At 45.1% G+C, this 15703-nt stretch overlaps 1 protein-coding gene across 2 annotated transcripts in view; it reads left to right on the forward strand.

Annotated features, from left to right (window-relative positions):
• gng12a (guanine nucleotide binding protein (G protein), gamma 12a) overlaps positions 1 to 14633 on the forward strand; it is a 39660-nt gene extending 25027 nt beyond the window's left edge. The window contains exons 1-4 of one of the 2 annotated variants that reach the window (XM_056293222.1): positions 7797 to 7889; positions 8092 to 8138; positions 8303 to 8411; positions 9877 to 14633. In XM_056293222.1, the coding sequence (XP_056149197.1) occupies positions 8319 to 8411; positions 9877 to 10002 (219 nt within the window). In that variant the 5' untranslated portion in view covers positions 7797 to 7889; positions 8092 to 8138; positions 8303 to 8318 and the 3' untranslated portion in view covers positions 10003 to 14633. Of the gene's footprint in view, positions 1 to 7796; positions 7890 to 8091; positions 8139 to 8302; positions 8412 to 9876 lie in introns of those variants that run through there. The other variant, XM_056293221.1, reaches the window with a different exon arrangement.
• The last annotated feature ends 1070 nt before the right edge of the window (positions 14634 to 15703 follow it).

Below are 15703 nucleotides of genomic sequence, written 5' to 3' on the forward strand. Positions count from 1 at the left end.
CATTTACTTTTCTTTCTCTCAATCACATGATCTGAATTTCTGTTTCCCATTAAGGAAAATTCCTCTGCTATGAGGCAGAATACTAAATCCATCAGGTGACATGATGACATCACAAGGGCTATTTTTAACTGGATTCCCCTGGACCCTTCCATTGTAAATTTCCATGGCCCACACTGCACTGTGAATCAGACAGCTTACGCAGACTGCTGAAAATCCCCTTCATCATGACCAGTGTTTTGAGTGTCCTGCCAAGAAATCCTGGCTTAATTGCCAACACTTCAGACGTATTCCTTGTGAACTGAAAATCATTGAACTATTGAAAACGGAAGGAGTGCCAGCATTGAAACCTTTAAGATTTTTTTTTTTTTTTTTTTAGGGAAAGTTGGAATCAGAATCAGAATCAGAATACTTTATTCATCCCTGAGAGGAAATTGGGAGGGTGAGGGTGCTTATGTCACTCGGGTTATCAATTAGATGCCTCCTATCGACGATACTGAATTAGGCCCAAGTTCACTCATCATCATCATTGGTGGTCACTTGGGGTCGAGTATGACTGTCCTCCCTTTGGGTCCTTCTGGGTCTTCAGTTGGGGGTAGAGGCCGATCCTGGAGCCACATAATGGGAGGATGCCTGCGTGTGACAGCTTTTTATGTGGAGTGGCTGATGTGCCTGCAGCCACCACACAGTCCTTGGCAGGGGGTGGCCAGAGTCAAATGGCATGGAGAACCAAGACGATTGGGAACCACCCTCTGTTGCAGCCTTCATCCGCCTTCACTGTCATTGTGACCTGGAGACATCTTCCGCCAGTTCCGCAGTTGAGGTCTTTGTTGGATCGCGCTTCATCTGGAACCTCCCCCTTGACCTATCTGCCTTGGGTGATCCTACCAGAAGCCAAGCTCCGGACGGCATAGCTCTTGGGATCATTGATACAGTCAAGCTTCCCCACCATGGCAAGGTGGTGATCCAGGAGAAGTGCAATACAGTGGAAACCACTTAAAGTGATCACATCCATCCAGGATGTGTTGTGTCCAGTGATGTTTGATCAGTACACGCGACTGATCGTTATAACAGTGATCATTATTAGCGGTTTCCACTGTACTAAATTCTGGTGTCCTTAAAACCATTCTCCTCAATTTCCATTCACATGTGAGTTATAGCCATTAGACCTACACATGCACTTAGGTTAAGAAGGTAGGGGTGGTGTTTGTGCCTGTATTTGGATGTGAAATTGCTCACATATGTTGATCCCTCAAAGCAAATGGGAAAGGATGAAAGGAGGAAGATGAGTTTCTTAACATCCTAACATTGAGAACAATCTGCATTGCACCAACACTAAAATAATTAGGCAATAGTATGAGCGTGTAGTACAGTAACTGAGTTGACTTTGACACTACATGCTAGTCAGTCAAGGTGGCAGCAGAATGTCATAACTGTTACTCATTCTGCTTAGTCCACACGTAGTCAGGCCTTATAGTCCCCTGATCTCATCACCATTATCTATCAGCCTGCTGTACCCTGACATACTATATGCTTCTCTTCAGCCCTGTGCCACTATTAGCTACTGTCTGTGCAGTGCCGTGATGTTCTTTCCTAATCTTGTTCAGAATATCATCACATTTGAAGATACGAATTGGTCCTCTTGGCCTGTTATCTTCTGGGTGTGCATAGTTTATTATCTAATGTGCTTCAAGAAAAAGATGGGTTTTGCTGCAAGTTCTACTTAGTTGGACTGGCAGCAGTTTTTATTTGGCAAAAAAATCTTGCCAGACTACTAGCAAACCTCTTAACTCTCACCTCATCACTTCTCGTAAAACAAAGTGATGACAGTAATTATGTGGTAATTTAGGATTGGAAGCTTTGAAATGAGTGAATTGAATTCACTTTGGTCTAGTTCCTCCACTAGTCTTCTGTCTAGACAATGTACTTCTGTGCTACAGTTTGACCTGCTGGATTTTCCTGCTTGCTTAGGTAACAACTTGCAGGATTGTGTGTAAGACCCACTGGGAGCCAATATGTGTTGAAGTTCAAGTGAAGGTTTTGTGTGTTTGTTTTTAGTATGATGCAGAGGTAACTCAAAATGAATGGTTACACAGACATCTTCACAGAGATGATATATCAGGCTCGACATTTCCCAGCATGTTTACACTACATTTCCCAGTATTCTGTCAATACTGAGTATGCTGCTGACAGTGACTAGGGAGGAGTCCTACTAGCCTCAGTTATCTCAGTGGCCATATCTGCCACACTAGGGCGGTGCTGCCCCTCTTCATACCCCCTTAAGAAAACTTGATCTAGGACCCTGCCTCCCTCTGCTGTGTGCTCTCTGCTGCAGTTTGTGTTTGTATGCAGCTGATTAGCTTGGTCCTTGTCTTTCTTATTGCTGTCATGCACTGCTTTCTTGAGTTGTATTGCACGTTTGCACAAACAAAGCTTATATTTACTAAAACTAAAATAGCTAAACTGCAAGATGCATCCAAGCAGACCATGAAGTGTTAAGCCTACTGGGACTTGCACTGTATAACCAACAACAACATCTGGGTCGGCTAAGGTCTATCATCTAAATGTAGTTGATTTGGTGGTACTTTTATGTCTCATTATGTTTCACCCCAACCGACCAGAGGAGGCGCTTGTGTAGCGACCAGGACACATACTCACATCCGGCTTCCCACACGCAGATACGGCCAATTGTGTCTGTAGGGACGCCCGACCAAGCCGAAGGTAACACGGGGATTCGAACCGTCGATCCCCGTGTTGGTGGGCGAAGGAATAAACGGCTACGCTACCCGGACGCCCTTCATTTGGTCAGAATCAGGACTACTCTCCCCTGTATTTGCTCAGACGTCTCGCCTAGAACTGATTTGTGCCAGTAAACAGTAAACCTGAGTGCTGATGGAGCCGTACTAAACTTTCCCATGCAGAGGCTTTGCAGGTGGTGTAGTCTGCATCGGTTTATTGTCTCAGCACTTTCTGCCTGTGCTTAGGGTTCTCAAGCCTCCAGGCACCCAATTTCCCAGAGTTAATAAAACTGTCATGATGTCTCCCAGGTCAATGGCATGTCGACGGTTGCCTGGCAAACGAAAGGCAAAGCAGCGACTCAGAGTCGCAGTCTCCTTCCTTTTTTTGTGTGTGTGGTGGGAAAAGGAGTGATGTCACTCTCTCTTTCTGAACAGTCTTTGGTGGTTCTCACAGTTCAGCAGCAGGCACTTGGTCACACCGTCAGCAAACCTCCCTTTCCCTCGCTCGCCCTCTCTTCCGCAGACCAACAGCCAGCTCTGCTATGCTCTCCTCCCACCAAATCCCACCGTGCTCAGCAGAAGGACTGATGACTGAGTGTTATTGGGTTGTGATAAGCACGGTGACCAGGTGAGGACGAGTCTGTGTTTATAGCAAAGCAGTAAGCACGTCGCACAGCAGGGTTGATCTGATCTGAGAGCTGCGGCACCGTGCGGGCTCATGTTGCCGTTGGTTCGCTGGTAGCAGGACCGTTTCTCATTCGGCCGTAAAAGTGCTGACTGCCTGGAGCGGTGGCGGTGAGGGGAGGGGGGGTATGTTGGGGGACAAGGCTGCTTTTTAGCTTCGCCAACAGACTAGGAAAGTCCTACTTTTACTGTGTTCGTGTGTGTGTGTGTGTGTGTGTGTGTGTGTGTGTGTGTGTGTGTGTGTGTGTGTGTATGACAAAAGATTGTGTCTGAGAGACGCGGAAAAAATAGTATTCTGCGTTGTGGCTGCGGCTCAAGTCTTTGAACTTCCTCGGGTTCAAAGCAGCAGACGTGTGTCTAGACTCCAGGCGCTGCCTCTCCCGGACCCGTTCTCCGTCAGTCTCCATGAGAAAGAGTGGCGGCTGTTAGCGTCGCTATCTGCCAGAAATGTCTCATGTTGGCCCCTGAATATTTTCATGCATTTCACAGTCAGCGAAATGTTTGCCTATCGATTTTAATTCAACCGTGGCACCATGTTAGAGCAAACTTAATTTCTTGTTTGTGTCTGCAGGCAACTTTATATGGGAGCTTTTTATAGTGTACGCCCTGCTGGAATATCTAGCGTTCACACAAACCGGCGGTTAGTGGCCAAGTGGGAAAACAATGCATGCCAGAAGAAGAGCGAAACAATCGCTTTTCATTGTGTTATCGAGTCTGCAGTCGTCTCTTCCTCCTGGTTGACTTGTCAGCACCTAGTATCTATTAGAATGCATGTGCAGCTGACACAAATCCCCTGCAGGAGAGTTTGCCTCCAGACCTGGCAAGTGCTCGTTTGGTGTTACGATGACTGACCCATTCAGACAGACCACAGTTGAGATTGTTTTCTAGGACCACACACTGTCTCTCCCTTTCACCCCAATCACACCTTGCTATTAGCAGTCAGCAGCAAGGTTGAAATTGCGAGGACTTTGGCTCGCTCACACACACACACACACACACACGCACGCACGCACGCACGCACGCACGCACTCACACACACACTTTCTCTCATCTTAGCATTAACGGCAGTGACTCATAATAGTTGCTTGCACTTGGCCCTTTTGAGCATTAATGAATGGCATGTGTGTGGGTGGCTTTTGTGTGTGTGGCGTGTGTACATATGGTACAGTAAAGTGGTGCAGTAGGTGGTCTAGTTGAGTGGGGTCTGTTACTGTAGTGAGGTGGTCTCTCAGATCCTTTGAGGTAATTTCTGCACAACTCCTGCATGGTGGTTTGTGTGTGTGTGTGTGTGTGTGTGTGTGTGTGTGTGTGTGTGTGTGTGTGTGTGTGTGTGTGTGTGTGTGTGTGTTCATGCATGAGACATAAGGGTGGGTGTGGGGTGTGCCCTCCCATTGATTCTCAGTTAGACCAGTGGTGCTGGTGTGGGTCACAGTTGGCATCACATCACAGAGGCTGCATAGCTTGCTTGACTCATAATGGGTTGTTTGAAAAAATCATTTGTGTTAGCCCGTGGGTTTGAAACCCTACCGTACACTCCCAAGGCTATATAAAGCCAGCTAATTCATCTTGACTGCGCATTTTGTGATAAGCTCTTGATGACCGAGGGGAAAATTCTTCTTTTTGTGCGCCACCACAGGAGCTTAGTGCACAGGGTCAGCAGCAGCACTACATCCCTGCACGGGTTCGAGTATGGTCTCTGCGCCTCCCCATATTGGCGGGCAAGGATTGTTATCATTTTGTTCTGGTTTTTTTTCTTAGTCCAACTTGGATATTGACAATAATGCTTTCTCTTTCACGGTAAAAAAAGAGTCATTTATGAACAGGAACTGTCGTGCTCAGTTTCCAGGTCCAGTCATTGATTCTTGTCCTAATATTACCCAGGGTTGGATCCCATAAAGAAGAACTGGTTTTCCTGGTACCTTTTTATTGCTACCTGTGATGGTTCCCTGACACCCACTACACACACACACACACACACACACACACACACACACACACACACACACACACACACACACACACACACACACCCCTCATTGTTAGGGACTGCTGCTGCTAGACAGCCAATGTAGTCAATCATAGAGTGCATTATTGTAGTCAGGTTCTGATCCGGTCCCTGAAAGTAACATCCTAAAACTAATTTGGGAATGAAAGGTTTCCTCTGAACAACTGTTGATTAGTTGTTAGTTTGCATTGTACAACCTCTCATATCTGTCTCTCAGGTCACTGGGTCGTTTGCACTATGGATGCTTATATGGAAGTCTAACTCTTTTAATCAGTAAGTCTGTAATCAGTAAAGCCAAAGCACAAGTTAACAAATGGGAATCTTCCTTCCTTTTTTTCCGCTCCTTCCGGCGGAGAGGAGCGTCTCTATTCCTCTCTTTCTGTTGATTCCGGAAGCAGATTAGGACCTGCATGGTCCAGCTGTAGCATCAAAAGCATTGTGAGGGGACCACATCCTGCCAGACAAACAAGATCTGACAAAATAAGTACATGGAGTCTAACGAGCAAACGTTTTGTTAAGATGAGGTCCAAGTTGTGTTTCTGCTGTATGGGATTCTACACTATGCTCAGTCAACATGCGGTTATGTGCCGCCTCTTCATTCCGCTCCCTCTGTTGCAGAGGCATGCGTTATTAAATGAAAGCTCACAGTTTTGACCAGGCTGACCCTGTCTCTGCAAATATTATTATTTGCTTTTGCAGGTAGTGATGTGCTGAAGGAAATATTTGTAGGACTGTTCATCATTTTGTACGGGGCAAATGAGCAAGGCTTGGCCCATCTTTTATACTTGGCAGCTGAACAACGGTCAGCTTTTACTTCTGAACTAAATGAAAGAAGTGGGCAGCCGCCTGAAATAGATAAGATGACAGACAGACAGGCCAATAGAGTCAGTGAAGGGCCAGGAGTCATTCAGTTTACTACGGAAAATCATTTCTGAGAAGCTTTTCATTCAGTTTTCTGTTCCCTGGTCTAACCGAAAGCATGAGGGCAAGATAAGATGTGAATAAGCTGTGTGTGTGTGTGTGTGTGTGTGTGTGTGTGTGTGTGTGTGTGTGTGTGTGTGTGTGTGTGTGTGTGTGTGTGCGTGTGTGCATGCATGCATGCATGCATGCATTAGTCAAGTCAAGTCAAATTTATTTGTATAGCCCAATATTACAAATTACAAATTTGCCTCAGTGGGCTTTACAGCAACACAACATCCTACCCTTAGACCATGGTGCAAAGGCTGCAGAAGTGGCGGATTTATACAGTGATTTTCACAACATCTGCAATTGTCAAGATGGACATGGCTACCTTAATTTAAGAAATACTGTGTATTATGAATGACGTGTGTGCGTGTGTGCGTGCATTAGTGCATGTGTGTGTTTGCATGCGTGCATGCATGCATTGGTGCATGCATTATTGCATGCGAGTGTGAGAAGGAAAGCGATGTAAGAATTTATATAAGAAAATAGCGAGGTCGAGTGAAATCAAGTCAAGTTCATCTGCAAAGTTTCAGTTACAGTGTCAGAGGACTTTACATTAACAGTGGAAAAACAGGCAGCTGCAGTCAACATCAGTGGACCCACCCTCTATCCTTCGAGCCTTGACTTCAAGCAAGTCAAAAAAGCAAGAGCGCCGTGGCTGAGAGTCACGGGTAATGAGCGAGTGTAGAAAATGCCCAGGCATGTTCCCATCATGCCTGTAAATGATTACCACAGAGTGGAATTAGAAGCTGGAGATAAAACTCCTGCTGACTGCCGCCTTCAGACGCTGCTCTCCCCGAAGCTTCCCGTCGCTGTCTCACTTCAATACATCGCACTGAGATCTGGAATAGTTTGATGCCAAGCAAGCGTGTCAACACACGGCAATTTAATTTTTCAAGATTTTTTTGTTTTTTTTTTGTTTGGCAAATGAGTCCATTGCTGCTTTCCTTGTTTGAATAGTGATTTCATTTTATGCAAAACAGACTCATTTACATGGTTGAGTACCTTTCACCTAATTATCCTGCACGACTTAGTATGGGCTCCGACGCTTGACATTCCAGTTACACTTATTGAATTGGATTCTTTAAACATATCCCAGTACTTAACTTTTTTTTTCTTACATGCATGTCACTCTGTATAAACGTAGGTGAGCCTGCAGGGCATGTTGACTTAGCGTTGCGAGTAGTTGGTGCCTGGAAAGATGGGGAAACCTTTCTGACTTCACTTCTGGGAACAAAGTGGCCAGGAAGAGGAAGTGTGGGGAAAGGAGTCGTTGACCCGTACTAACCACGGGAGTTGCTCTTTTTTTGCACTGCTGCTATGAGCTAACCCCCCCACCCCCCAACACACACATAGACCCACCATCCCAATTTAAACTACTCTGGCTCAGGCAGGCAGTCAGCAGGCATGGACTGATAACAGAAAGGTGGTCACAAAACATCCTGTCTCTACAAGCTAACATACTGAACCATGTTCTCGTACTTGGTGTGCGTGTATCCCGGGTTCGTTTCATATGATTCATCAGTTTTTGTTTCTCAGTAATTTGCCAAGCTGCAGGCAAAGTGTCGTCACCACGTCTGCTTCCTATTTTGAAAGATGTGTGTTTCTTTGCTGTTTGGGATGTCACAGTACAATACATTTGCATGGACACAACAATACCATGACTGTGAGCCTGTGTAAACGCAGGTCTTCTTGTTTTTGCAGGATTGTCCTCTGCTCTGCACAGCGTAACCTGAAAGTCGTCCAAAAAGGTGAATGAATTTGTAATATACATCATTTATGGTTAACTGTGAGGTTCAGCTGACATGTTTTGTGTGTCCTCGGCTAGAATTGTGTGCGACTTAGTGACAAAGGAAACTGCTCTGTCGGGCTTCTCCATGATGTCTGCTGTGCTGCTTGCCCTGTCTTTCCGCAGTGCTATTTTGCCCAGGATGTCTTCAAAGACACCAAGCTCCAACAACATAGCCCATGCCAGGAGGACGGTGCAACAACTCAGGATAGAGGCCAGCATCGAGAGAATAAAGGTACACTCACACATTACTGTAGTACTACTACACACATTACTGTAGTACTACTACAGTGTTGTTACCTCATATAATAGGCAGATTTGTATGGCGTGGACATTTTGATGTGTGTGTGTGTGTGTGTGTGTGTGTGTGTGTGTGTGTGTGTGTGTGTGTGTGTGTGTGTGTGTGTATCTTGGTTATGGAACAGCCATCTTCTTGAACATTGGCACAGCATCTTTCTAGATTGGTGTCGACGTGAAAGGGTCCCAAAGAATCCAGCATTTGCATGTTTTATCTGTTACATTTTGCTCTCATTACATTAAACATGCAAGTAACGGGGGCGTCCGGGTGGCATGGTGGTCTATTCTGTTGCCTACCAACATGGGGATCACCGGTTCGAATCTCCGTGTTACTTCCGGCTTGGTTGGGCATCCCTACAGACACAAACGTTTCCCCCCCCCCGCTTTTCTCCCCAATCGTATCCAGCCAATTATCTGCCTCTTCTGAGCCGTCCTGGTCGTTGCTCCACCCCTCTGCTGATCCAGGGAGGGCTGCAGATGACCACATGCGTTACATGTGGAGTCGCCAGCCGCTTCTTTTGAGGAGTTTCGCCAGGGGTATGTAGCATGTAGGACGATCACGCTATTCCCCCCAGTTCCCCCTCCACCCCAAACAAGTGCTCTGACTGACCAGTGGAGGCGCTAGTGCAGCAACCAGGACACATACCCACATCCGGCTTCCCACCCACAGACATGGCCAATTGTGTCTGTAGGAACGCCTGACCAAGTCGGAGGTAACACAGGGATTCGAATTGGTGATCCCCGTGTTGGTAGACAATGGAGTAGACCTCCACGCCACCCGAATGCCCACTACAGACACAATTGGCCGTGTCTGCAGGTGAGAAGCCAGATGTGGGTATGTGTCCTGGTTGCTGCACTAGCAGCTCCTCTGGTTGGTCGGGGCATTTGTTCAGGGGGGAGGGGGAACTGGAGGGAATAGCGTGATCCTCTCAGGCACTACATCCCCCTGGCAATACTCCTCACTGTCAGGTGAAAAGCGGCTGGCGACTCCACATGTTTCGGAGGAGGCATGTGGTGATCTGCAGCCCTCTCTGGATTGTCAGAGGGGGTGGAGCAGCGACCGGGATGGCTCGGAAGAGCGGGGTAATTGGCCAAGTACAATTGGGGGGAAAAGGGGGGGGAAAGTCCAAAAATAAAAAAAGACTGAAAATATTGTGTGTATCTGAAAAAGCTTGAATTGATGTGCCTCTATGAAGGAAGTCTCACCAATCAACCATCCCAGAATTTGAAATCCAGAAAAGTCCAGGATTTTGGTGTGAAAAAGGCTAGCCGCACATAGATCAGTGAGTGGATGCAATGGATTTCGCATCAGTTTTTCTTTGCTATATTTTTAGTTTGTGCAGATGTGTGTGTAATTACTTCAGCTCGGTCTCCTCACTTGTTCTCCTTGTTTGGCCCTGTAGGTATCCAAGGCCTCGGCAGACCTCATGAATTACTGTGGTGAGCATGCCAAGTACGACCCTCTCCTCATGGGCATCCCTGCTTCGGAAAACCCTTTCAAGGATAAAAAACCGTGCACTATATTGTAGTGGACACCATTTAGCCTTAATGTTTGTTTTTGCTTATTAATGTTGCTGTCTTCTTTTTGTTAAGAGGGGTCAGAGGTGGATTGTGATCTAAAATACTTTCACTATCTAATTTTTGAACCTTCACTCACTCTGTAACAATTCACCAATTCAACCACTATTTTTCTCAAAAACAGCGAACCAAGTAGTGAGGCGCGCCGTAGCCGCCTCACCACACTATTCAACATAAAGTCATTCTCCTTGGCAGTGCAGCTGATGCTCTGCGGGTTGAACTCTAACCACTAACAAGCCTTTTGTTGTAGTAGTTGCAATGTTGTGGCATTAAAACCTACCCCCGGTGTCTCACACAATTACAGATGGAAGATATTGTTGGTATCTGAACACTTTAAAATAGCTCTGGCACACACTCGCTGTTGTTGTGGATCAGGTCCTTCCTTTGCACACAGATTCAAGACTGTGTTTGGCGACGACTGTTATAGCATCTCTCCGGTTCAAATTGATGGATTTCAAAGATTCCCTCCAAACCTTTAAAAGCTGTGTTAACTGTGTAAAGTTGGATAACAGTCTCTGTTACAACGTGTCTTACAGACCTTGATTCCACAAGAGTTGTACAGCTGTTGTGTAATTCGGCTGAATTAATCCAGGGTGAAGGTTTATGGTGAGCTCGCACCCAGAACTTAGAGCAATTTACTGTTTTTGTGGGTGCTGTCATCTCGCTATATCTTGTGTTGAAATAACTATAATTACCCCGCAACCCTTTGCAGTTTCAACAGTTGTGCAAACCCAGTGGAGACAGGGCCATGACAATCTAACACCCACTCAATCCATGTCTCCCTGCCGGGTGTTGGCAATGGGCTCTACCATTGTCTCTTTAACCTAGTACTGACTTGTGAACCCGAGATATGTTCCACACAATCATTTCCACCCTCAGATCTCAACGTTATAGCGCCTTTGGAAACTTCTGTGAAGGTAGTGTAGTGTTTTATTTTTTTGGGCTTGTTCCCCCATTTTCTCCCCAATTGTATCCGGCCAATTAGCCCACTCTTGCGAGCCGTCTTGGTCGCTGCTCCACCACCACCTCTGCTGATCCGGGGAGGGCTGCAGACTACCATATGCTTCCTCTGATACATGTGGAGTCACCAGCTGCTTCTTTTCACCTGACAGTGAGGAGTTTCACCAGGGGGATGTAGTGTGTGAGAGGATCATGCTAGTCCCTCCAGCCCCCCCCCCCAATAGGCGCCCCGACCGACTGGAGGAAGCACTAGTGCAGCGACCAGGACACATACCCACAACGGAATAGATCGCTACACTACCCGAACGCCCGGTAGTGTAGTATTTCTTAGGGTGTACGTATGTATAGGACCCATGAAAAAAAGAATGTCACCGAATAATTGGGCTAAAATGATGTCCCACATCCAGGCTACCTGCAGTACCTGTGACATCCCTCAGACAACAGCAGATGACCATTGCGCTCCTGCAGAAACATTTTGTAGTCGTTTTTATGGTGGCACACAGCTTACACTCTGGCCAGTGTGTTGTGTTGCACAACCTTGTGACCAAATCCAACTAAGTGATAATGCATTTCATAATGTTGAAATATCGGCATGAATGAGAAAATCCACCATTTTTTTGGTGATAAATGGGTCTTTTCAGGACACACTATTGCAGGATACGATATGAATGAGAAGAAGCAGCCAACCTAATTAATGGAAAGTATTCCACAACACTGTGAGCCATGTTGATCTATTCATGGCAACAGCTGTCTTAGTCTAGTCTGTGTGTACACCAGTGTATTTAAGTGTTTTTTGGGGTAAGTATTACCGGCACGAGTGCAGTTGGTTGTGTGAAATAAATCAGCTCTCCCGAGATCATTCTCAAAATGTCTCTTTAAAGTGTAGATTAGAAATTGGCGGGGACCCTGCTCTGTCTCTTGTTTAAAAATTACATGTCGTGTTTTTTTGACCAGCTGAGAGAAATGAACGCCAATTAATAACAGAAACACGATAGATAGCATAAATTGAATTCCTTATTACACTCAAAAGCCTTACTTATTTTTGCCTTGTATTATGAAGAACAGTCTTACTTGTGCTTTATTGGAAAAAAAGGAGAGGATGTTTCTATCAAATGTGTTTATCTATATGTGATAAAAGTGATTTGTAACTATATTGTGCCATCGTTTTGTCTACATGATGTCATTCGCAAAATGTTTGTGATTACCTGGTGCTCTGTTTTCAGCAGTTGTGGTATTATTGCCAGGGGTGCACATAACTGTTTTGGTCTGGTTCTCAAGGGAGCACCTTGAGATGTTGCTTGGTACTCACGGCATGGTCGTCCTACTACCTGTTGTCATCACAACCCTCCTGACTGCTCTCCTCACCATCTTCCTCTCTTTCAAACATGGCAGACGATGATGTAGGCCTTCTGTCTTTCTGGTTGAGCTTGCAATTAGCTGTTTGCATCCATAAGTCAGTAGCTGGCTTTGGGTCAAAACAAGTGGATGTGCATCAGGAACAAGAGGTGAGAGTCAGACAGGCAGGATTTCTACTTGCTTTTAACTAGATTGAGATGTGGCAAATCCCTTCTCACGTGCAGCACTGACTGACTGTCATCATGTGCTCTTTACTCTTCTCGTGCTTTTCAAAAGCTGGATGACTGAACATTTTTAGTCCCTATATAAAAGATGCTGCTTTTATCCACGGGATTGGGATTTTCACGGCATGTTTTGCGCCATGTCGGCCGTCATCTGTTTGGAGCCAGGCCAGCTCCTGCAGCCACTTCTCCGTGAATACATGTTTTTTATGTTCAGGTTCAGTCTGGCGTTTCTTTGAAGGTGATGGAATACCAAAGAAATTTCTTAAAGTGTAACTTCTCCCCCGGGTATGAGCCTAACTCCACCCACTGTATAATTTAGAAAAATGCTCAAAAGTGGCCAAGGGGCTGGGGGGGGGGGGGGTAGGAGCATGAGCAGGAGTAGCTAGAGGGATCTGTGAGAAGGGCCCGGTGCGAGTTGCCGGATCGCCGCCGCACTGTACCCAGTCCCCTGCACCACACGGCGTCGGACACCACCCAGTGAAGACGCCTCGCGGTGCAAATGCACCGCAGAAGGAAATGGGCCCTGCGAGACGGGCCGCAGCTTTCCGGCGGCGGAGAGAGGCGGGCGATGGGGCGACTTCTGTCAAAGGCACAAATCCGAACCATTGTGTCAAAATTAAAAATGATGAAATAATATAACTCATTGTAAATTGAGAGAATTCAAAAGCTTGATGGAAAATGTGATAAAGTTGCAAGGTTAGCAAGTAAACCCTGAATGATGAGTCTCGATCAGCATATATTTGAAAATCAATCAGTCAATCAAGTTGGATTTTTTATAGCGCTTTTCTAGCTGCAACAGCCACTCAAAGTGCTTTACAATTAAATAAATGAGTGTGATTTCACAGACCCACACTCAAGGTTGGGGCTGAGAGAGATGGGTCACCCAAGGCACTAAGTTTTTTTACAAAATGTATTTCATGATGTAGGTAAGTTCCAAGTGGTCAACTCTACGTAAGCATTGGCCTTGCCAAGGCTTAGGGCTGGTTTAAAACAGTAGACAGCGTGTTGAGCCATTTTCAATCTATGAAATGCCGATTTTTATAAATTTGGTTAGAAATGTCCATATTAACACCAGCATTGATGTATTTCATCACCATATAGTCATATCGTTCAGTTTACAGCTCAAAAAACATGTTTAAGTGTTTATTGCATCTTTAATGTGGCTTGCTTCTTGGGCATTTTGATGAATGGATGAAAATCCTAGAACCAGAGAAACAATGTAAGCTAGTTGTAATGTAAACCATCCATCCATCCATTATCCAAACCGCTCATCCTGCTCTCAGGGTCGCGGGGATGCTGGAGCCCATCCCAGCAGTCGCTGGGCGGCGTAATGTAAACTAGTTGTAACGTAAGCTAGCTATTTGCTAGAGCTAAAATTTTAACCTTGCTAACTTGGAAAAAAACACATCTACATAACGGAGTCTAAAAGTTAAACAATTAACAACTGCTTATATAACAATAACACATTTGTCATAATGGCTCTCTTACCAGCGATGTATGGAGAAAACCCTAATGCTTCAGTAAGCAACTGTGTCAAAAATGTTTGTACGCCAAAGCGCCTCTTTCCATATTATCTGCTGCACATCCTTTATTTTGTCCAAGCAAGCTCACCTGAGCACCAGTTATGTGCACCCCTGGTTATTGCCATCTCTAAAAGGTACTTCCAGGTCTTCAAGCCAGCAAGAGCTGGTGATATTATCATCCGAGTGTATAGTTTTTATGATTTACTCTGTCATTTCCTGTTATTTGTGTTAGTATTGATATTAAATCATTCCGTTTGCCACGTCAGATCTATTTATAGATAACTACTGCCACATCATAATTTCTGTCTATTTTAAACACCCCAGCAATTGCCTTGTTGCACCACTGATGGACCAATGGACAATTTCAATTGCCAAATTTTACAATCAGACAATTTCTTTGTTGATAAACCAACCTGTGTAGGAACATGATTGGGATTTTAAAATGGGAGTATTCATGCATTACTGTATTATGCTAACATCAAAATAAAAAAGCAGTGACCTTAATTTGGTAGAATTCAGCCACACCAGTTAACAAGGGTTTACCTTCACGTTTTGCGTGCGGTTACTAGATTTGGATGTATATGTGACAAAGTTTGGATCGCCACTGCATTTACTGGAAAAAGAAAAGCAAAAGATCCAAGTGGTTTATCCTTGTCTAAGCTGCATTGAAACGGGTGCTGCATTGACATGCGGTAATCCAATTTGAACGTGTTGTAAATCCAGTCAATTTGTAATGGAGCCCTTGTCTCTCTGCTGTTGCACAGTCTTTCCTACTGTTGTTAATAAAAGAGGGTTTAATACAGCATCGTGTTGGTCCTTATTGCTGTTTTCATAGCTTTTCTCTACCACAGATAGAGTGAAAGATAGGGTTATTGGTACCCAAGGGAAAAGTGGGGATGAGTAGCAAAATGTGGAAATCAACTGTAGATATATGTGTAATCTGACTTTTGACTTGAGCGTTGCCTCAGGATTTAATCTGGAATTACCACCAGATTTGATATTGAAGGGGGATTGGGCTTTTATCATGCATTTATAAATGACACAGGATGCAACTTGAACATGTTGTGGCTAACACGGCCCATCACACATTTGTGTTCAAAATCAAAACCAAGTTTCAAAAGTCTCATTCAGGTCTGCAGGTTATTGGAATAAAAATGCTGGTATTTGGAGTAACGGTTCATGCTTTGTCACGTGTCACAGAATCTCATTTGTCTGATTATACCAATCCGGATATCTAAAAAGGACGTAGATAGTTGAGGAAAGGATTTTGGTTATGATAGCTGCCATAGTCTCTTGTAGGTTGTTTAGTTTAAATGGACTCAAGTCTGTGGGAGCCAGAAATATCCCCCCACCCATCCTCATGTTTGTTTCCTCTCATTAGGCTCTGGCCAATCGGTCAAACCTCGCTGAGGGTAAGATGGACACCATCCCTCTCATCATTTCTGTTTAAACCACGAAAAGGAAAAAAGAAAGCTAAATATAGATGGTGCAGAAGCCTGGTTTCCGTTTTGGAGGGTGGGGGAACTATTTTGGGAAATCTTGGACTTGGTCTGAAGGCCTATTTTCCTTCTCTGTTGGTGACTACTTGG

This window comes from Lampris incognitus, chromosome 14 (assembly GCF_029633865.1).
Source record: "Lampris incognitus isolate fLamInc1 chromosome 14, fLamInc1.hap2, whole genome shotgun sequence".
In the NCBI taxonomy this organism is placed as follows: Eukaryota; Metazoa; Chordata; class Actinopteri; order Lampriformes; family Lampridae; genus Lampris; species Lampris incognitus.